At 37.4% G+C, this 24417-nt stretch overlaps 1 protein-coding gene across 5 annotated transcripts in view; it reads left to right on the top strand.

Annotated features, from left to right (window-relative positions):
* LOC136832814 (uncharacterized) overlaps window positions 1-24417 on the top strand; it is a 665567-nt gene that overhangs the window by 383469 nt on the left and 257681 nt on the right. For 3 of the 5 annotated variants that reach the window (XM_067094433.1, XM_067094432.1, XM_067094435.1), the window contains one exon: window positions 17088-18978. In XM_067094433.1, the coding sequence (XP_066950534.1) occupies window positions 17090-18978 (1889 nt within the window). In that variant the 5' untranslated portion in view covers window positions 17088-17089. Of the gene's footprint in view, window positions 1-16625; window positions 18979-24417 lie in introns of those variants that run through there. The other 2 variants (XM_067094431.1, XM_067094434.1) reach the window with 1 other exon arrangement.

Below are 24417 nucleotides of genomic sequence, written 5' to 3' on the forward strand. Positions count from 1 at the left end.
CAAAAATACAAATAATTAAAGTGCTGCAACGTTGCATGGCGCTTAAAGAATTATGCAGCACCCCATGAACTGAACAGCGTCATCACTAATACTGACACGGAGATCACTGGACAGTTTCCCGTAAAATTTTGGGCAGACTGGTAATGAACATGGGACAACGTGGAACCCACACAGAATGTGGGAAGTTTATGTTCTGGAAAACAAGAGGATTGCAGTAGTTCCTGGGAAGCCATCTATGGAAATTCCCGACTGAAATAGTCTGCGGAAGATGGTCAAAGGATCACTGATTCTCAAACATAAAAACAATATTCCAATAATAGTAAAAAGAAAGCCATCTGGAGTACGTGGCATTTGAAATCCTCATCTCTACAGATATGTAAAGTCTTACGAGCATACCATCCGATGATATATCTAAAATACTGTGAAAAAGAGAGACTGGAGTCAAAGATAATTGTCATATACTAAGAAACATTAAGAACGAAGCAAGACAAGATAGTGAATGGTATTTGTTTTATTAATTATTAATTCACGTTTGCTGTTTGACCTTCTCATACACTTCATAGTCTTAAAAAGAAGTCGGGATGGAAAAGAAGGTTTATAATGAAGGAACAACAGATGCCTGGCAGAATTAGAATATGCAGATGATGCTGTTTTAATTAACGAGAGAGAGCTCAAAATAAATATAAGAAAAACATAATCATTGAGGACAAACTATGCACAAAGGGATGAAATAAGATTTGTTGACAAAAGATTTAGAGGTTGAACCTTTCACTCTCGAGTTGGAATTCAGTGAAAAACCAAAAAGAAAAAAAAGGGCAAATAAAACAATGGGAAGGCTGAATAAGATTTCAAGAATTAAACAGTCTGAAACTGCATACGAAAGTAAGTTACACACAAGTCTAGTACATAAATTTAGAAGCATGTTATGACAGAATCATGATAAGATTTTGTCTATTTGAGAATAAAGCATGAAGAGGAGCAATGAGTCAAATGCACGGCAGAGTCAGAATGATACCATGGGCACCGGAAGAGTAGTAACACCCGAAGCTAATTGGATGAGAATTGTGAGGAGGAGGCTAGAGATGATTGAAGATTTGAACAATATAAGAAACAGGAAAGACATGAGTGCGGTATTTGACTGAAGCCCTTTGTGTAACGCGGAGTTGGGAGGCAATGATGATGATGATTAGCTTTGCTAGTAGTTCAGCCTCACACCGATCCAACTACACCCCTCCTAATCCTATATAAATACATGCAGTCAGGAAAGGTGTCAAGATGTAAGGTAGTTCTATAAGCCTTTCTCATAATCACCTTTTTCACGTGATATTTATAAACGCTATAACTGACAATTAAATGAGAGAACTGTTCTCCACTCCAGTGATTATAACCCCGTATACAAATTACTTGGGTTATGAAGTACAATTTTCTCATTTGATTGTTAGCTACAGCATAAACGGGTTTAAGAATTAACTATCTAGAGCTCGGGGTACCTTGCAAAGCACGACAGTAGCCTGTAATTATTATCAACATTTAAGGAAACCTTTGGAAAAACCATATTAGATGGTTTTCATTCGCTTGAAAAGTCCACTGGATCTTCGTCAGAAATAGTTCAGGTTCAGGTTGACAGCTATCTACGCAGCTGTTTATCTTCAACAACCCTACCAAGTAACTCAGCTTTGTCCTAACGGTTGATTAAACATTTCTTAGCATTATTTAGTAAGGGACGAATAGTCATGCTATATTCCAATATGAGACGGCTATTTCCTTTATTTTTGTTTTCCAGTAACTGAAATTTCTCTTGGCAAACATATTAATTCTTCCGTGCAAATTCCAGCACGTTGTGGTTGTTTATCTGCGTGTGATCTAGCGTCCAATTTTCGAATTTGTCCTGTTTATTATGGTATGTCCGTCTTTATGAATTATAAAACCAAGGTAGATCATTAGTACTGATTTTCAGTTTTTTTAGGATTGAAGGGGACAACATTTCTGTCCAAATAATTTTCAGATATTTTCATAACAATAAACATATTCTGTCCAAATAATTTCCAGATATGTTTATGACATTACAATCAGCAAAATAAAAATGAATCAGGTACCTAAACTAATAAAATAAATATAAAATACGCATTAAAGGACAGGTAAACACTTGAAGATAGCCACCTAAATTTTTTTTTTTAAATAAGGATTTACACATACTAAATAATACGATGCTCAATGAACCACAGGCAAAATAAAATGAAAATTACCATCACGAGAAATATATAAATAAACAAGACATTCGAGGACATCGAAACCTGGGGCACTGGAACAGGTTTTCCTCTCACGCAGCACTGTGATACCCGCCGGCGTCTTACAATATCCTGACTTTGCTTCAAAGGAACATCAGCTACTTTTCTAAAACACTTCTCCCCTTTTTCTGTTTCGTTTGGAGGACGGAGGAAAGCTTTTACGATAACATACTCCATTTTCCCAAAAGAGTAACGATGTACTAGAGAATACTTTAGATCGCTGAAGCATTTCTGATTACGCCGACTCCTATTAAGCATGAAAAAAATTTAACTTCATTCTTATTATCACTCCCATTACGTCCCTTTTCTCAAGCCAAGACTTTGTTTCTGTTTTTTAATAATAATAATAATAATAATAATAATAATGCTGAACATACGTGCACTGTCTTATTTGAAACAAATTTAAAAGAAAAAACTAAAAGGTAGTACTTTGAGTACAATAATTAATGAGAGGATATGCTAAAGTTGATGAACAACGGAAAAGAACATAGACTATTGCAATGCTTCTTGCACATTTGAAAAGGACACCTAGACGAAATATAAAATCTTTAACCAAAGGTAAGGCACCCACTGTAATGAAACACCTACAATAGTAGGAGAATGGGTCGGATGTTAACGACCGCTGAAAACTGTGATAAAAATGCAGAATTTCTCTCAAGAGTAATGATTAAAATCCGTAAAATGGAGAAGTTCGTTTATATGAATACAGAAATGGAAGTCATTAGGAAACAAATTCGTAATATAGTTTTAATACAGGATGGGCCAAATTATGTAAACAAAAGAACCTTTGTTTCTAAAATCGACCGACCCCAAAGCAAAATGTGTTGTAAAGAAAAAAAAATTAAGAAAGCTATTCATTGAATTCAAACAGAATCTGCAATGCAAGTAAACGGTGAAATTTTAATAATGGATTTTAACACCAAAAATCCAAAATGCAAAAACCAAAAGCGTTGAAAAAGTGAAGAAACAAACGTTATAGGTAATAAAAACTAAAAAAAAAAAAATTAGAACAGCAAACGTCCTAGACATTTAGAAGATTATCATAAAAGATGAAAAGGATTTTGAAAATAGGCTGAAATCCTAACAACAGGGATTAAAAGTGCATCCCAATGGTCACCAAAGATAAGAAATTCACATAAATGTACACAGTAGATTCTTTAATCTCTGACAGGTACCATGTCCTACAATGATCCCAGTGATCTGGACATAAACTTGACAAAATACAGGGGGACCTTCCTTTACTTTGGTCGCAAAATGAAGAAAAGGGCCGTTTTCTAAATGATACGAAGTGGGTAATCTGTTAAGGTCCAACAGTAGCCGGCCACGAATCAGGCCAAAAGAACACGAAAGAATCATCAATATAGTCTACAACTAATCTTGCAACTGCAAAATACAGTTCCTTCTTTAGAACATTTAATCACTGGTAAATACCTATTGAAATACGAGAAATCAGATTCGGTAGACATAAAAGATCCCTACCTCACAAGGATTCTGTCAAATACCAAGAACAGGCACAACTCCCGTGGTGGGGCCAACACAATGCCAGACTACTCTATTATTATTATATATTATTAAGGTAGTTTAACCAGACAACTGAGCTGATTATCAGTTCTCATAGGGCTGGCCCGAAGGATGACGATGAAATACCAGGTCTAGGCCATAGGCCTAGAACTGCGACCAAATAGGTCATTCGAATGTAGACTACTCAATAAGTTGCCCTAAGATTACAAAGATGCTTACACGTAGGTCACTTAAAAACTCGAGACATGCTTGTTCAAAACCTTGTTCTGGAAAATTTGGTCCGTCGGAAGGACTGGTTGAGGGTAAATAATATTGATGATGATGATGATGATGATCACATTTAGTGGTTTCTATCTAAACGGAGCTACGGTGACATGGGTGGTATCTGCACATATCATTCCTAAATCAAGGTCTTATTGTGTAAACGCGAATAGGATACCGAAACACAAAGTAATTAAGCTGACAAATGCTATTCCGTATGATAAATCAGTCCAGCTTTGCATCCTTAAGCATGAAAGACAAATCTTGTTCTATAATAATATACACTGTATTGCAACCGAAAATTATTCAAAGCGTGAAGCTCAAAATGGCAAGCGAACCATTTTCTAGTCTACAGAAAATACTTTTTAGCAATAGCATATTTTGGACAGAATGCATGAAATGATTATTCAACAAATATTTAGTTTACAAAGCCAATGTTTGTTCCAGCTTTATGCGATTTCCACAGGGTATTATTAACTATAAAAAAAATATTTGTCTTATTCACATATTTTCAAATATACCTTTCGCAATTTCTATTCCATTCAAGTACGATCATTATTATGAAGAGGTTTCATGTCCCTCAGACTGAGGCACTAACAAGTTTCAGCTGGCAAAATCATATTGTATTATCCTCAGTTATCAAGAAAGAAAAAGTGGGCGTAAAATGAGAGCGAAATTGTCATCATGGATTCTTAAAGGTTGCTGCTATATTCACGGGTTTCATTCAAAATGCAATGAATATTAGTTGGTCCGGCGAAGGAAGTTGGGACATAATGATATGCAACGTGTTCATTTTTGTAAAGAATAGCATCCCAATACAATATTCTCGATCATGATGTGTACTCCGTTGAATAAGGGATGCAAGCGAGCTTAATGAACTCGAGCGTGTGCCTCATTTTGCAAACAAGGCGCCGCAAGGGGCTACATCCCCATTAAGAATGTTTCCGGCGTGGCGCTACGTAAATGGTACTACGAATTTTGCCAGCGTTTCTTCTGCATCCAGCTGCGTCATTTCTGTCCATTTCTTGTCATCTGAACCAGCTGCATTCTTCCTATTCAGCTGCCCAGCTTCAAAAATCATTAGGGCCAGGCGCAAGATTACCCAATTGACTGCAAGCAAGACTCAGGGGAATTTTTTGACTACTTATCATCATCATCATTTCAGTTCTGGCCAGATTTCCCCTCGTTACCTCCGTCCTCTCAGCATCAACACTAAATACCTTTCATCTCTAAGACATATTTAAAATTCTCCATCTCGATATTGTGACGGAGTTAATAATATTTAGGGGACAAAGAATAATCTAAAAACCATCATTCAAAGTTCTTTAATGATGTACGTACCATAAAACTGTTTACTAAAAATAAAGTAAAAAAATAAATAAAAAGTAAGGTACACGATTTTTTAATGTTAAGGTCTCCAGAAGGATAAAACAGTACTATATATCTACAGTGTAGTATAAAAAACTTAAAGAAGAAACCGACATAAACCGAAAGGACAGAGAGATAGATAGAAACGAGACGGAGAGACACAATGAATCACAGGTTAAAACTTTTCCAAAAACATTCCTGATACCTGTTCACCAAAAAACATCAATTTTCCTCTTTATTACACTTACTGGATACATTACTTTCAGAGAAATGAGCAAATAATTTCTGCAAATGCAACACACAGCCAATAATTGACATGAAGAAACGATAACGATAGATAGGCATTCAAAATAATAGCACAATCTTTTCAGATTTCATATATAAGAACTAAAACAACGTTCCAGCATATGAGGACTTGATCTATAAAATGTGACACACTAACAACAGATCATAGCAGAGAAATCGAGAATACATAATACATGGTACTGTGTGTTCTAGCTAGGTTTTACTAAACACACTCCAAATGCGAGTGTATTTAGAAGCACTTAGGACCAAGAACATGAATCGGTTTTCCAGAAGAGAAGGTTACGTGGCTTCATACAGAGGTAACAGGAATAAATGTATACACTCAAGAATTATACTGACCGCAGTAGATTACTAGCAATATATAATCGAAAAGCAAATAAAAACAAACAATTATTAGAAAAGATATTCGACATTTTGTGAAAAGAAATGGTAAACTTGTATAAACTTTTTGCTTTTTTTCTTTGCCAAACTATCGAATATACATAAGACACTTGGATTCATATTCAAAGGTAATACATTTTAGTATATCCTGAATGGTTAGAGAGACAGACGTGAGACTTTGCTGGGACAAGAAGTCAACGATCAAATCACCGGTGATGCTGTTATCTCAAATAACAACGTACATTAGACACTCTCCCAAAAAAGTGGCAACTAACTTACATACTTATATAAAACTGTACATGGCCATGCATTCAAGAAAAACACGTACATTTAGAATTGATCTCGGAAAAACGTTTGGATTCATATGAGTCGCCGATATACGAAATATAAAAAGTGTTGAAAAAATAGCAGGTATATTTAAAACTGATACCAACATGAGTCTTACGGATCTATGAATATGATGCATCGCAATAAAGGCCGCTCATGTATACGTTCTTCCATTTGAAAGTAGTTTGGGAAAAGCAGTACAGAGGAGAAATAATGCCGTAGGAAGAGTGTTCATCTTTAACATCCATCATGGAGCTCAGGAAGGGAATATTTTAGTGAAATACATTATTCTCGACAGACCGGACGTTTCGCTCGGTACAGGAGGAAACAAATAATGGGAGAGCAATTTAAGAGATCGTTTGTACCATAAATAAATAAATAAAATTTAACTTAAATATTTTAGTAGGGTAGGTCTTTACAAAATGGTCACTTAACTATATTCTACCAAATAGGTGAGAGGGATCCTAACACACTTACAGTATTCACATCCAGGAATTTTAGGAAATGACACAATTCCTTAAAAGGAAACATTACCTGGTATAGGAATTTCGTTTTCAACGGTAAATAAAACAATGTAAAACTTTAATCACTGGAGAATTCTAAAATGTAAATATCAACGAAAAGATGGAAATTACGGATATCTGCGGAAAGGGCATGTATGCAATTAAAAATGCATTCTGAAATACAAATGCAAGAAAGATACGAAATGCAGTGCACTGAAAAATGAAATATTGAAAATCTTGCAAAAGAACACTCTTGAAAGCAAATATCACATCAAAGTCTAAAAAGACATTTTACGCTAAATAAACAATGAAGGATAACGAGATTTTTCTTCTAAAACTACCAGAGCAGACAATACGATAATTTGCAAACAAAAACAAGCATCTGATAAAACAAAATATGAAAAAACACGTGACTGGCTACATAGCAGCAGCTTCACCTAGAATCCCATCCCCCAACCATTCCACGAACACTCCAAGTTTCTTCCAAATTTTTTGCATGCACCCTGCTGCACGTTTTCTGTGGCTTTACTCTGCTTTCATTCCACCTTCTACCGTTCGTTTCCCTATTAAATGCCTAAACAAATCCACCACTTCTGTTCCTCAACTATCCTTCTTAACATTCATTGCTCAATCCCCGGGGTCACCAATTACCCTAAATACCTTACTCTTGCCCACATTTACTCTCAACAAACTCTTCTTGCAAACACCTTCAAACTGTTTAAAGAGTTTTTCCAAGTTCTCTTCGCTATTCCCATCCCTCACTGCATCATCTGCAGACATTACCAATCCACATGTTCTAATGCCAGACATTTGCATCTGTAGGCTATCAAACGTCCCTCTACGTCATTACCTCACTCCATGTATAAGGATATCTTACAACCTTTGACAAAAACGAAAACCTTGTTTAATGTCAACTTTTCAACCAAACTAGTACGTTTCCCAATTGCCTAGTGTAAAAATAAAATACCTTGATTCAATTCTTTAAAAATTTTAATAGCCCTCAACAACTTATCTTTTGTTACATTCTCGACTTCCGCCATAATATCTATTGATTCTACCATAAGCTTTTCCTAAGACCATGTATACCACATGCAGCTTTTCCCCTTCTTACGTATCTGTTGCTCAAAAACACTTGATCCATATACGCTCTCCTTTGTTTAAACAAACACTGCTCTTCTCCTATCAGTTCCCCCTCGATATTGGACCGCCTTGACGTGGTGAGGGGGCTCTTGAACCCCAGGAATTTGTTACCAGGTTTGAGTCCAAGTCTCATATATTATTATACATTTCTTTGGACTAATTTTGTGGAATATTCCACCTTTTGTAAAATTTACTGGACCTGATAATAGGAAAAGATATCATAGCTGGGATTGGGTTTATATCCGAAGCTAAATAGTGGGAACTGTGGTAGGACCATCAACTACCCAATAATGTTTGGACCTGAGAGATATCAGATTGATAGCTCAAAGGCGGAACTGTTCTTTAGGGCTGGACCATGGATACCAGGAGGGTCTGGTTCTGGGGATAGGACTCTCGGCATTCTACCCAGTTTGCCCATATGATGAGGTGAGGATGACTGTATTCTTGTAATACTCTTGGTTCTAGCAAGCGGGTTTGGCTTACACTTGGCCACTCTAATCATGTTGTGCCATCCCGTGGGGCAGGGTAGGGACGCGGACATTGCGGAGTCGGTTCTCACTTGTGCCATTGGTGGAAGAATAAACTCCATGAAAGGCTAATGATATTTTTTTAAGGTTTTCAGGTTTAATTTTCTTTTTTTACTTAATCTTTATGAGTAGTAGCTATAAAGATTCAAGTACCCCTAGGCCCTTTGATGGTATCACCTCGGTACAGCTGACGACCGCTGGAACCTCCTCTGACAATCTTTGTTTGGAAAAATCCAAGAAACATTCTAGTGTAATTACACTGAAACCCTATGCTCCAGTACAGAGCAAAGGGAAATTGAGCAGAAATTTATGTGAAATAGGACCAGGAATTTCTGATAAATACTTGACTTTTAACATGGAAGAATCCAGCTGCGATACTTTTAATGTATATGGAGACACTGTGAAGTGTTGTGGCCAAGAACCCAAGCTATCATCTAAAGATCGAGGAAAGCCTACGGTAGAGTCGACCTCAGCTAAAGAAAGTTAAAAATTAAAAGCATTATTGCATCTCGGAGGAGTTAAAGTAGAATGTGCAGTACATGCTTTTTGGAATTACCCCAAGGGATGACATATGCACCCCAACTGATGACATACTCGGAGGAAAAGCTAGCAGAAGGATTGAAAGATCAAGGAGTGATAAGAATTGAAAGAATGAAGAAGATAAATGGAGCCTTAGTTCTACTTCCCAATTTAATTATTACATTTGATTCTACTCAATTGCCTAATATAATAAAAGCAGCCTGGGTATGTTTTAAGGTTAAGCAATATATCCCAAGACCAAGGAGATGTTTTCATCGTCAAGAATTTGGACATATGTTGGGATCTTGTTGGCAGAAACTACAAGGCAAGCCTGCCACTTGTGCCAAATGCAGTGAACCAGAGCATGGTATATGTAATAAAGGAGCAAGATGTATACATTGTAGAGACCATCTTCCAACATCTTCACTTAATTGTGATGTATACTTCATGGAAAAAGAAATCCAAACATTAAGGGTAACTGAACGTATCACGTTTTGAGAGGCAAAAGAGAGAGTATTGAATCAGTATGTTAGACCTGGAATATCCTTTTCTGGTGTTGCTGCCAACCAAAGAAGAAATTTAAATGCTACCAGAGGTAATGAAACTAGAAAATCAGTGACGACCTGTACTTGTGCCTCTTTGGAGGCTGCGCCAATGATTGCTGGTGCTCCTGCTTCTTCGGAGGCTGCACCTGTGATTTCTGGCGTTCTTGCCTCTTCGAAGGTAGTGCCAGTGGTTTCTGGCACACCTCCCTCTTCGGAGGTGGTGTCAGTGGATTCTGGCACCCCTGCCTCTTTGGAGGCATTACCAGTGATTTCTGGCACTCCTGCTTCTATGAAGGCAAAGCCAACGATTTCTGGTACTCCGGTCTCTCTGGAGGCTGTACCAGCTATACCTGGTGTGTCAACTCCTTTGGAGGCTACACCAGTTATGGCTGACATTTCTGCCTCGTTGGAGGCTGCATTATCACTAGCTGTTGCTTGTATCTCCCTGGAGCCTGCACCAGCCGTAAATGGTGCTTCTGATGCTTCGGAGGATGCACCATTGTCCAACACTCAAACCCCTCCTCAGGTAGCACCAGCTTTGTCTGGTGTTCCTGAGACTGATCACCCTCTAAAAAGGAAGGCAGACTTAAACAATTGGTCTGCTTCCTGGAAAAATGAAGGAGCAAGGCAGTAAGCTGAAAGCTCTTAAAAGGAAAGTAGAGTAGATTAATTTTCTCCATTGGATCTGTCAGGGATTCAGTGCTAAATGGGAAGAATTAAGGCTGCTCATATCAGAAGTGTCTCCTGTATGTATAGCTTTGCAGGAGACCATGATTGGTAATAATACATGCCCCAGGCCACAAGAGCATACGGCCTACCATGCCACCTATAACTTAAATATTGGAAGCCATGGGGGTGTACAGTAGTTTTGTATGTTTGAAATCACACCCCAAGTCTCAGGTGTGTAGATCCATTTGGAAAGAAAATATACAGTATGCTCTCTCTATCTACCACCTAGTGAAGTCTTCCCTATTGATGAATTTAAATCCCTCATTCATCAGTTACCATGCCCCTTTGTTATTCTGGGAGATATGAACAGCAGAAGCCCTCTTTGGGGTGATATCGTCACCAATCAAAGAGGAAGGTGTCTATGTTCCAACATGGAGGGTGAAAATGTGAGGAATCCTCAACACTGGGAAGTCTACACATTTTCACGTTCAAACAGGCACATTATCAGCAATTGATTTATCTATATGCAGTGATGACTACCTTACTGACTTTAATTGGAGAGTTATAAATGATAGATTTACCAGTGACCATTTTCCAATAGTGGTGAGTGCAGCCTTCAAATCCCCCATCTTCAAGGCTACCTAAATGGAACATTGGTAAAGCTGATTGGGCAACAGTCCAGGAGCACAGCTCAATAGATGACTGCTGATGACTTTCCCTGTGTAGATGAGGCTCTTGACTTTTTGAATTGTTCTCAGCTGGTCTTCAATCTATACCCAGGACTTCAGGCATGTTTATCCGCCAACCAGTTCCCTGGTGGACTCGTAAATGCAAGAAAACTCATAGAACTGAGGTCTGCTTTCACCAGATACCGCAGACGAAAATATGAGTATTACAATGTTGAATTTCGAAAAGCGAGAGCTCATTTTCGCATTGAAATTTTAAAAAAAGCACGAAAGGAATCTTGGACATTTTTCATATCTTCACTAAATTCGAAAACACCTCTGACTTTAGTTTGGAAGAGAGTTAGAAAAACAGCAGGCAAGTTTATTCCTTGTCAACCTCCAGTTATCAAGATCAATGGTTGTGAGGTAGTGGAGCCCTGGTTAGTGGCAATGTTTGCTAATGTTGCAAAGAAAAATGATGATAGACCCTATTCAGTTCAAAGGCGGCTAACAGAACAGGTCGAAATTGATTTTAATACATCACGAAATGAACAATACAATGTACCTTTTACTATGAGAGAATTTGATTCAGCCTTGAATAAATGTCATGAATCAGCTCCTGGACCGGATGATATAACATATTCAGTGATTAAGAATACCACTGAAAATAACAGACTTTTCATATTAAGCCTCATTAACAGAATTTACTGAGAACATATCTTATCTTTGGGAGATGTTAAAATTACTACCATTTGTGAAACCAGAAAAGACCCATTCAAGATAGAAAATTATCGCCCTACTGCACTGGACATCATGTTTGTGTAAGATCATAGAAAAATGGTGAACACACGTTTGATGTGGTACTTGGAACATGGTAAACATGTCACCTGCTCAGTGTGGTTTTCGAAGTATGCAATCCACAACTGATGTATTGATTCAAATGGAATCTTCAATATTTGAAGCTTTTGCTAACAAGCAGCATCACATTACTGTTTTCCTTGATCTAGAGGAGGCTTATGATACACCATGAGATATGGCATTTTGAGAGCCCTTTATGAATGTAACCTGAGAGGCAATTTGCCCCTCATTATTAAGGCTTTTTTAAAAACAGATTATTTCAGGTTCAAGTCGGAGCAACAATGTCAGATGTATTCAATCAAGAAGGAGGAGTACCTCAGGGAAGTGTTTTAAGTGTAACCTTGTTCACCTTAGCAATCACTGGGGTTTCTAAAATAATTCCCTCCAGATATAACATATACTCGTACCCTTTTTGTTGATGACATATCCACTGCAGCAACAAGGATGGCAGTGGCTGAACGCCGCCTTCAGCTCTGCATTGATACTATAGTAAAGTGGGCTGAGATGAGTGGTTTTAGATTTCTACTAGTAAAACGGTAACCATGCCCTTTTGCCGTATAAGAGAATTCCATCCTGATCCAGATTTGTTCATACATAGGTAGAGAATTCCATGTGTTGGTGGAACAAGGTTTCTTGGGTTGATTTTTGATAGCAACCTGACCTGGATTCCACATCTGAAATATATTAAGACAAAATGCTTGAAAAGCCATGAATGTGCTGAAGGTTCTGTCTCACACTTCGTGGGGTGCAGACCGAACTCAGATGTTGAGACTATATAAAGCCTTAGTCTTTTCAAAATGAACTTATGGGTGTGAAGTAAAAAACTTATGGGTGTGAAGTATACACTTCTGCAAAGCCAAATAGCCTTAAAATGCTCAATTCCATTCTTCACAGAGGGGTAAGATTGTGTACAGGAGCACTTAAATCACCTCCCAATTACAGCTTGTAGATGCTGGCAAGATGCCTCTTGATCTTCATTACCAGCGTCTGCTGGTTCGGAGCTGGTACAGATTTCAGACTCTCCCTAAGTCTTTAACCTGCATTTGTATGAGAAATGAAAGGCATTGGCAGTTTTATGAAAATCACCCCAAGCAACCTCAACTACTCACTTTTAGAGTAAATTTTACTGTCAGGGGATTAAACATGCCAAGGATGGATATTTTACCAGCAAGACATTCAGTCAGCCCCCCTGGAACCTTCCAGAGGTAAAATTTTGTAGATATTTTCATTTTACCAAGACAGAATTATCCAGTGAGGCCATGAGGTCAATATTTTTAGAACATTCCTCAACATGATAACTCCACTGCAGTTTTCGCAGATGGCTCAAAGTCAGATGCTGGCGTCGGCTTTGGAGTGACCTTCCCTGATATTGAAAGTGGGAGATTATTATCTGTTGCATCTGTTTATAGAGCAGAGCTATACGCAATTTTAAATGCTTTAAAGGAAAGTTTAATTCAGAATGGAAATAGTTTTATTATATATTGTGAAGCAAGAAGTGTTCTTCAGTCAATGGAATCTTTTAACTCTTTAAACCCTCTAATTTTAGATATATTGAATGGCTGTTTAGTGAAAAGAAGAGGAAAGAAGTAAATTTTTGTTTGGTGCTTCCCATGTTAGTGGTTGGGAATAAGCTGACCAACTCGCAAAGTCAGCAGTCAGCTCCCCAGAACCCAGAAGATGCCTACTGCCGTATCGGGATTTATATCCTCTAGTAGGTCAGAAAATTAAAGAGAGTTGGCAGTCCCAGTGGGAAAATATTGTAACAAATCAAAAAATGCGCAGTATTACGTCTTCAGTGTCTGTATATGCAGATTGAGGATTGGAGGTACAAGACTCACTCATGGGTTCTTGATGTCCCGTGAAAATCCTACATTTTGCGATGACTGTAGCGTGCCCTTGACTGTAAGACATTTGCTGGTCGAGTGCCCCAGCCTTGGGGAATTCGAGACGTAGGTTCCTGTCCTGGGGTTGTGACAGAGGTCATTTTATCCTAGCTACAATCCTCGGAGAGGATTGTAACATAGGGCACTTATATAGCTTTATGTGGGAGCCTGGCATCCCCAACAAAATTTAAATTATACATATAAAGTATATGTGAGCAGTGATAATATGATTATGTACGTTTTTTTTTAGATATTCTTATATGAAATTCTTTTTAAACTTATCTATTTTTAGTTTTCTATTTAAATTTATTACAGAGTCAACAACCTAAATGTAGTGACGCCAGTTTTAATAGATATAATCAATCACACAACCTACCAGTTCTCCTGTAATCTGCCTTACTTTCTCAATTTCAATCCTAGTATCACCTTCCTATACTTCATTTTTTCCTAAAGTTCCTGTTCACCTTCTCTCTACCATTTTTATAACTCTTCTTTTTTTCTCATATTTTCTTTTTGACTCCCTAATCCATCCTCTAGTATACATTTACATGTTCTGGTACAATGACATGCAATTGCATCTCAAATAATCCCCTTTTTCCTTCACTAAACTTTTCATTGTCTTGGCATACCATGTTTTTTTTAATCTCCTTTTCCTATCCCAGAGTCCTTGAAGACTCACATGGAATTCTGCAAATTCTAAAATTAATCTTTCCACCTCCATTTCTTCAACTGCAACCCATATATCATCCAGTGTTTCCTTATATGCTCGTCTTAATTTCTTCGGATCAAGTTTACTCGTCTTAATTACATTAACAGCCACCTCTTCACCCTTTCCTCTTCGACTAAAACTTATTCTGATCTTATTTCTGCTACAACCAAATAACGATCCGATTCATTTCTATCTACTCTTCTCAACATCAAGTCAATCAACTGGCTCTTCCATATAATCTCTATTTCATTAGCAAACTTACTTCTCTGCCATTTTCTCTTTCCAAGTAAAATGAAAAATCCAACAGTCAAGCCGTTTCAAAAGATATTTCCACAGGACTCTTTTCGTTCTCATTAAAGGAATTCCATGCCTATCGTATCTGCTATACTTTTCTCTGTTACCTACCTTGAAATTTAAATCACCTGCCACAGCCACCTTACTGTAATATCTAAACCAAGGCAGGCACCGATTTTTATTCTTTCAAAAACATTCCATATCAATCTCAACCTTTTAAAATCCTGGACCAAATGCACCGGTTGTTAAGATTTTCCTTTCACTACACTTGACCTTACCCAAGTAATCCTTGAACTAGCACATTTTGTATTCGTTATCAGAGTCTTCGAAAAATACTACAAAAGCTACCCTCCCCTAGTTCTGTTTTTTAGCCATTCCTATATCGCTCCCTTTATACCTTTGTCTCAATAAGTGCCAGAAATCCAGCTCTTTCTCCTTAAACAAATCGACTACCCTACATTTCTTCTCTTCTGCACCACATCCACGCACATTCAGAACCCCAAGATTTTAATATCAACACAGGGTACAGGGTTGAAAATACTATGCACCCGGGGGTATTTGTGGCTTTCAAACAAAACAGAGACGACAATACTATTTCTTTTTCTCCGGCTCCAAAACAAGTAAGTCTACGCGTGTGGTTGCCTCTGACCTACAGAGGAGATGGCCATCTGCCTTTTTTGGGGTCATTTCCCCATCAACAATCTCCGTCAACTCAAAATCTCTTATGTGAAAAAGAATGTTGTAAATACTATAGTACACAGCAGAGTGGTGTCCTTCTCAACTCTCCTTGACGACCTCTAAGCCATCGGTGACTATAACTGTTTATTGTAGCAGGAATAAAATTGGCAGAGAGAGAGAGAGAGAGAAAAGCCGAACGTTTTACGATGAATTTCAATGCAAAGAACTCTCGTCTCTAAATCGTTTATAATTTTCAAAAACGAGCAGGGGTACTTATCTTGAGGAGAAAAAGACAATCAACAAATGAATGTTTAATAAATTCACAAAGGAAATCGTGTATACCGAAAGTTAGGTCCAAACCAGAATTTCCAGATTAGAATATAAAAAATTAGGTGGTTCCGTTGCAGGAGCATTTACCATACCTTGCTTCTGGGAATGCCTGTACATGAGTCATATAAAACCTGACCCGATATGAAAACAGGTGTGATAACTTGATTAGAGAACTTTTTAGAATGCGCAAAAGATATTAAGTGGGTCTTTACTTTTCTTTCCTCTAACGTACTTTGATAGAAATTGCTCTTTTCCTACCGCACTTCCATACTAATGGCAACCAGCTTTTCTCTGCCCTATCTAAATTAATACTCAAACCATAACCTTCATTCATCTTTTGAACTCTGTCACTTGATCTAGTATAATCATTTATAACTAATTTTTTAAGTAAATATGTTTGTCTTACGTTCTCATGGTCCATTTTCAAGGTAAAGCAAGAAAGCCAGTCTGAGTCGCTTTAGGCAGATAAAATTATTTTGTTAATCTTACAGTACTGTATGTAAGACGATAAAATTATTTTTTAATCTTACAGTATATAAGACGATAAAATTTTTTTTTAATCTTACAGTATATAAAACCAAAGACTCACTTCGAATGAGGAAATATCTATTATAATTTTCTGTACAAAATTAATTCCATCTAGTTATAGACAACACTTAAAAGTAACAGCAAGGTTTCACAAGCAATTCTATGCGTTACTATATCGAGAAGCACATCACAAAAATCGTTATTTATCAATGTTCTTGTATATATTTTTGATAGATATCACAATTGCAACTGCATAAAAGGTTCCTATTTTCGAAAAAAAAAACCAGCAAAGAAGTCAAAAAATGAATTGTTTATAAATGAGTTTTAACCAAGTATTCTGAATCTATCTATAAAACACTTTTTACCAAACGACGAATAACTAGAGCATCTTGATGCCAGGAAGACCAAAACTGCCAAAGCACGGTGCGAGTTAAATGGAACTGGTGCTTGACCTTTAAAGAAACTGATATTGCAAGTGAAATGTGTAAGACTGAAGGAAATGATCATAAGGTATGTATGTAAACACGTTCTAAATAAAAAAAAAAAAGGACTGGGATACCATAAAATGTCTTTTACAGAAGATAATTACTGGGACTTGGAATAACAAAACACAAAATGCAAAAAAAAAAAAAAAAAAAAATAGGGAGTTTTTCTTGAACGTTTTTATTGTTACTGTCCTCCCAAATAATATCATTTTTACGAGTCTCAAATAGCTGACAAAGTATTTACATGTTACTGAATTTGTTTAATCTAATCCAAACCTTAAAAATCATTTTTCTATTTTCAGGGATGATGACGCTGGAGCAGGAGCGAGACCATCCTCAAGGCGCAACCACAGCCGGTGGGGAGGCAACACCAAACACTCATCATGCAAGGCTCACGCCAACCATTCTCACAACTCAACCCACCCTACCATCGCAAGCTACTATACCACCTACAACACTCCTGCCCACTGAACCAACCACCAACCCAACGTTTTCATCTCCCTCATCATCACAGATCATTCTGTCAGGCCACCATTCACCCCTTATGCCCCCTCATTCACCAACTTCCACTACCCCCAATGTCTCCCCAAAAGTGCTGAAGCCAGGTTCCCACAGCCGACGTGCCAGGACACCTTTGCGAGGGCAGCAGCAACAGGGAGAGAGTTATGGCATCCACAGTGGCACCCCTACCTTTGAAGGGTCATCTTGGCTGGGATCGCGACAAGTTCATCGGTCTAAGAGTCAGAGATCGAGTCAGAGCCAAGGACACAAGTCTCCTCAGAGTCAAGGCCAGAGGTCAAGATTTATTCAGAAAAGCAACCAAGTTCCAAGTAAAGGCCCAAAGTCGCCCCAGGGTCACTCAGAAAGAATAACTCAGTTTGCAGGGCAAAAACATGGGTTAGGAGGAATGTCAGGAAGTGCAAAACCATCACCAGAGAGTATGAGTAGGAGAGGGAGTGAAACAAGCCTAGGACAAAAACAGAAAAAAATGGCATGTGAAGTTGTGCCTACTTTACCTCCTCCTCCAGATGCTAGACTTCAAGGGCGAGTGCCACAGCTTCCAACAGATCACAAGGGTTTCCCTCATGCTCCTCACCTGAAATCTGTGGGAAGGATTCCTTTAGTGGCCTCTAGTATGGAAAGCACTGAAAGTATGAACCTAATGGATCTCTCAAGTGAAAATGATAGTGCGTGTGCTACTTTGGACATGAAAACAAAGCCCGTGCAAGATGGGTCCAGTATGGAAGTAGATTTTAGTGGGGTGCTATCTGCGAATAAAACTGGAAGCAGCCCCCTCGCCTCCCCAACGTGGGCTGCAAACACAGTAGGTTGCACATATAAAAAGAATTCACCCAATGATGCAGTATTCACAACTAGGGCTTCTTCAGTGTCCCCTTTCAGTGGGAGGCCATCTTCAAAAAAAGCCTCTCCAACAGTTCAACATTCCCCAGCTGTTATGGATGTCACTGGGGCTATTAACACATCAGACACAACTCCTCTTTTGGTGCATGCAGGAGATACATCGTCTGAAGCAGAAGATATAAGCATAACAGATGGAGCATCCTTATCAAATACCACAGGTGCTGGGTTACCTGCCTCTCATGAAGAAAGTGCAAGTCCCTCTGCAAGTTCTACAATGTCTGTTGGTTCTTTAAAAATATCGGATGGCTCTTCAAAAGGATCTAGAGTTAAACCCTTATCCTTAGTGACCTCACCAAGCATTAGCTCTGACCCAAACCAGAGGACAGGTATAACATCCCCAGCTCCACTTTCTACTCCTGATTTGAGAGTAGACATGTTTGATTCTGACTATCAAGGTGAAGGAGGATGGGTACCTGGTGAGACAGATCCAGCCATGGAGATAGGGTCACCCCCAAATGTTCCTCAAGGTTTTCCAGCCATTACACCAGAGGATCTCACTCCCGCAGAACTCCACGAGTTCGACATGAAATATGGTTCTCCTCATCATGCTCGATCTCGTTCAATAAAATCGCTTGCCCGCCCCACTCTGCTCGCTCTTCCCTTGGAGAGACCTCGCATGACTTCCCTTCCAGTCAACGCAGATGATGATGATGATGACTACTATCGCCTGAGACACTTCTCTATCAGTGGCCGACGCATTGTCAACCGCGGCGACTCCTTCAAATCCAGAAGAACAAGATCTAACAACAGCGTGGCATCTGATGCTTCCAGGTGAGTCACATAAACCAAAAAACTTTTTTACCCGATTTAGTCTCGTACCCCTCAAATAGGATTCCATAACCAACCCAAAAATTTCCAAGGTATTATAAAGCTTCTGTATGTGGCACAGAGATTTCTTTGCACGTGATGCATTGTTCTGTCGTAGCGAATGTTATTTAGTGTAGATGATAGCATTAGAAGCATCATACCTGTCATGATACATATAAACTAATGCCCCTAAACCATATCCATAATTTAATGTAATGACAAGCTGATTCCCTTTAGCCAGAATCTTATGCTGATTACGAGTGCAACAATGAATTACAAATGGAAAAATAACACACGCCTTTCCTAATACATCATAGAACTAAAAACAAACGACTATCAATTACTTCAACATTCCATTTTTTATGAATTTTTACGCGCACACACTTGAGTCTGTAATACTAACATCTTGCACAGAGAGTGTATTTTTTAACCAATTCCAAAAACCAAAATAACTCAAGAAGCAGTTTTAATCATATAAAATCTTCAATGGTACGAAGTACAGTTATGAAATTAATACTTTTATTGTAATTCAAGATACAAAAAGTTTACAAAGAAAAAAAAGAAGGGATAGCTAAGGGACGGTCAAAACGATTTGGAAAAATTGCATAAGATATTAATTTTAGCTATGAAAGAAAAGATTCGTCTTAAGAACAGCGCTAAATATACACAAAGAGAGTTTTTTCGGAACAAGTGCTCACCCCTTCTAAATGAAAGTGTTCGAAATAAGAGTGGTTTCGGAAACAAAAGCACCTGGTATATTTAGTAATCACTCCTTTACAGGTACAAACGAACGATATCCCCTGACAGCAAGTTATATTTAGCCATTGATTATGATAAAGCTTATTCTGCTTAATTCACAAAGTAAGAAGCCAACATATTTCTTTATGTTCAGCATAGCCTCATAATAATTTTAACATCAGTCGGATGTAAAACTAAAGAGTGCATAACACACTCAAGATTTCCTAACGGATTTTAGATACTTATGAATAGTCAAACTGCCTTCATCATCCGAAGAAGGGTCAAGCCCTGAGTAATTCCCACTCTTCCAGTATCGAGTTTAAGGCCCAACTCTCCACTTCATTTGTTCGAGTTTTGTCTTTGTCAACTGTCAGGTTACCAATGAATGAAGCAGTATCGCCCCTTAACTCAATGCACTGGGTTTTTCTCCCACACTGCTTCATGTGTTTTTCATCTGATTTTCATTTATTTGGAAGACTCTTTCAACAAATTTTTTAAGTGAAAGCAGGGGTGCTCGACTCTAGGGCATGTAATACAAACATTAGAGTAAATTATTATATAATAATACAGTTTTCAACGCATTTACACACAACCTATCAAAGTAAAGTTAAGCATAAGAGCACGCGCAGATAGTATCAAGAATGAATGTCGAAAAATTTTCTAAGTATAATTCACCCTGCACTCCACTGGATTGAAGATAAACAAAACACACCAGTGCGGAAAACGAATATTTAGCCCCGTCTCGTTTTGTGGTGGAACAGCAGTTTGTATACATCCCGATTTAAAACTGTAAAACTGATGATTAAGCTTCAAGCTGCAATATATAATTGTCTACTTTAACACTGCTTGTATCAATTACCGTGCCTGGCATCACAGTGTCTTAGTTTTCATGTATTTTCAGCCATGGTGTCTAATGTTAGTGTCTATTTTCTTCGTGATGAATATTGCATTATGTATTTTTGGTACTACTTGCAATTAGTTGATGTTGTCTTCTCAGCTTGATGGATGTTTGTTTGTTTGTCCTAATTCTAAAAGTTGTGTCTTGGATGTCCGTGTTTTCAAGTCGCCAAGGTTTATTGCTGTATGCAGTGAGGTCTTAATATCTCTTTTGGAATGCTAAGCCTTGAAAACCCCGAAATGAATGCTAGATGTACATAATACTGAATGGAATGCTGTCTTAAAAATACCATACGGAGAAAATATGTCTTAAAAATATGAATGCCATGTCTTTAAGTGCCTAATAAAATGCTCTGTATTGAATATACAGAATGGAATGTTTAGTTGCAAGACGGACTGCTAATAATTACCACATAAAAAACAAAACATGTTTCAAGTGCATGCTTATGCAATTAATGAGTTAATTAATTACCTGCCTGTCATAAACACCAACACTGCGAAAGCAAAGTATTAAAAAGCAAAAAAATTAAATACGCTCTGGGTATTCTCATTAAGATAAGCTAACTCGCTTTCAGACGATAAGAGTAATTTCTCTCTCTCTCTCGTTCTCTCTCTATAATGAGAATGAATTGAACGTTTTCCTTCTTGAGTAAATATATTCAGCCCCGCTCTTCCTGGGGAGAAAGAGTTGGGAACGCTAAGTGTACTTTGATTTCGTGGGTGTCTATTTGACTGAGGAGTCATGCACATCTGCACAGAGAAGAAACTATTTCTTCCACATGCAACGATGGACGCCATAATGAACGTGTCACTTTCCTTGGGTTTTTCAGGTAAAACTCGCTTAATTTGAAACGAAGGTGGCTCAAGAGTAAAAGATATTAATAACTATTAGAGTCAACTCGAAAATACTAAAGAAAGTCATTGTATACATGAAATGTATCGAAATATGTATAATCATATTAAAATTTTACTTTATATACTCCTGTACCTATGCCTTTATTTCAAATTCGAGGTATATATGCTTCAATTCCAAGTTCGAGGTACAAATGCTTTAATTCCAAGTTCGAGGTATAAATGCTTTAATTCCAAGTTCTTGGTATAAATGCTTTAATTCCAAGTTCGAGGTATAAATGTTTTAATCCCAAGTTCGAGTTATAAAAGCTTTAATTCCAAGTTCGAGGTATAATTGCTTTAATTCCAAGTTCTTGGTATAAATGCTTTAATTCCAAGTTCTTGGTATAAATGCTGTAATTCCAAGTTCGGGGTATAAATGCTTTAATTCCAAGTTCGAGGTATAAATGCTTTAATTCCAAGTTCGAGGTATAAATGTTTTAATTCCAAGTTCGATGTATACATAAATATTATCCACAAATATATGCAACTATTTCGACTAGTATCCATGCATATACAATCTTGTGTTATTTAACCGATGTTTCTGACGTCAAGATGATTGGAAAAACACCACAAATCATTACAGCATTTTCCTTTCCGAGTACGCGACCTAATTTTGGGAACGATCCCCCCCTAACACGGACAACCTGGTCCAGTATCAGGACCATTATCTGGCGTTCATTTCCGTTCCCAGAACTTTACCGCGTCTGACGGTGAATTCTACCAGGAATTCGCATTTATCTTAAAACTCTTCAAAGACGCCGAGACACGATCTCTGCCAAGATCTGGTGTAATTTCAAAATCATATCGTAATTACCAAGTCATTTGGTAATTACTGGATCATAATCCATCTTATAATCTCAAGTGAATCTATCACAGCCAGACCGTCTGATCAGGCTGATTTAATGGCTGGTTTATTAAATCCTATCAACTGTACTAAATCAAATTATTTGCCAACAAAGCGCCGCATAAGTTTCCCATTACAGTATTTAATTAGTAAAAATGGGAAACATTATCCAGGCTTTTATAATCATTACGTGTCATAAGTAGTCTTCAATCCATTTATTTAACATGCAACCATGAATTACTAGTATCAGTTTTTAACATATCTTGAAAGCTTAATAAAGGCCTGTATTCAAAATTCCTCAAAGAGTTAGATATGACACAATATACTTTCCTGCAAACGTTAACTATTTGCGAAGATAAAGATTAAAAGGGAATTATGAACCCTTTTTCATACACCTTCAACTGATCTCGTTCCTTCCTGTGGACTGAATGAGTCCATCAACTGAGTTGATAACTAGTATCACAGCGAAAAGTGCAAACCCAAATTGCATTTCATCGAATCTCCGCAGTTTCTCGGTCTTCATTTGCAAGTAGCAAACTTTTAACACAAGATAACCAATTTTCAGTGTATTACAAAAACAATTACAATTTATAAAATATCTCGAACTGAGTGAGGTTTCTCCAACATTTTCTAGTCATTGTCGATAGTATCTAGTCATCAATTTTCAACGAAAAATGTTATCGTTTCATTGTTGCATTTCAATGGTACTTCATTTGATTTTCCTTAAATAAAAAACAAAAGGTATATGCAAAAGGAAAACTTGTTATAAGAACCTAATAAAGGCAGTCACCTGGCTGTGTTAGACATAGTGGATATCAAGTTAGACGTGAGAAGAAGGGCAATGAGAAAACTTAGTGCATCACAATAACAAAGAAAAGAGAAGACCCCTGCCTCTATACCAGACCACTATACCTTATGTCGCCATTTTATTGCTGTTCGCCCTAACATCGAAAACAATCTGGAAGCTATGATGTACTTAGAAGGTGACAAACAAGCTGATTTCTAAAAATTCTCCCCCCCCCCCCACCACCACCCCATCACGTTGCGCCTTATACTTTTATTACTTGCAGGCACCTAGTCTTCTCTCTCGGGACAGTACAAGAGCATTTGCTCGGGTCAATTTCGCTATATTGTTTTCTTGTTTTAAACACTATTCACTAGAATAAGTCCGATTTACCAAGATGTATCTTTCCTAGAATGGTGTAGCTAATTCAGCTGAACATAATTTCAACTAATTATTGTTTATGCTTTTACAGCAAGGTTATACTTCTGAGAGAGAGAGAGAGAGAGAGAGAGAGAGAGAGAGAGAGAGAGAGAGAGAGAGAGAGAGAATTTTCTGAATACTTTAGAAATTCAATATTTCATGAATCCTGTTTCTCAAACCCATCAGGCTTTGGAACTTACTGAATCCTTTCTTAGAAAGACTTCGCTGCGAAACATTTGTATACGCACGATTCTATGAAATCTGTCCCTGGAGATCCAGCCTTTGCCAGTATACACGTTGTAATATGTGAAGCGCGTTTTGTTTGCAATTTCCTAGAACGCAAAGATATCCGTTTTGTTCTCGTAATTCTGGACTTGAGCTGAACGCGAAAAAACAATCCTTTATTAATGTTGAAAATTACTGAGATAGTCTTCCTGTAACTTTATCACAAACACTTCTTTGCTCAATTTTTTATCTTTAGCTTTTCCAGTTTATTTCATTTCCCTAACAATATTCTTAAATACTATTTACTTTGATCATTTAGTTTTTTTAACGTTCCAATACTTTCCTAAACTTTTAATGAACTATAAATATATATATATACAGTATATATATATATATATATATATATATATATATATATATATATATATATATATATATATATATATATATATATATATATATATATATATATATATATATCGTCAAATAAGATTGAGCTATTTTTGTTTGCCGTAAATTCCATCACTCGTTATTGAGGGAATATATTACTTCACATCTCTCTGTGTGTATACAATATTATACAAACACACACACAAGTATA

Source organism: Macrobrachium rosenbergii, chromosome 50 (genome assembly GCF_040412425.1).
Source record: "Macrobrachium rosenbergii isolate ZJJX-2024 chromosome 50, ASM4041242v1, whole genome shotgun sequence".
NCBI classification, from domain to species: Eukaryota; Metazoa; Arthropoda; class Malacostraca; order Decapoda; family Palaemonidae; genus Macrobrachium; species Macrobrachium rosenbergii.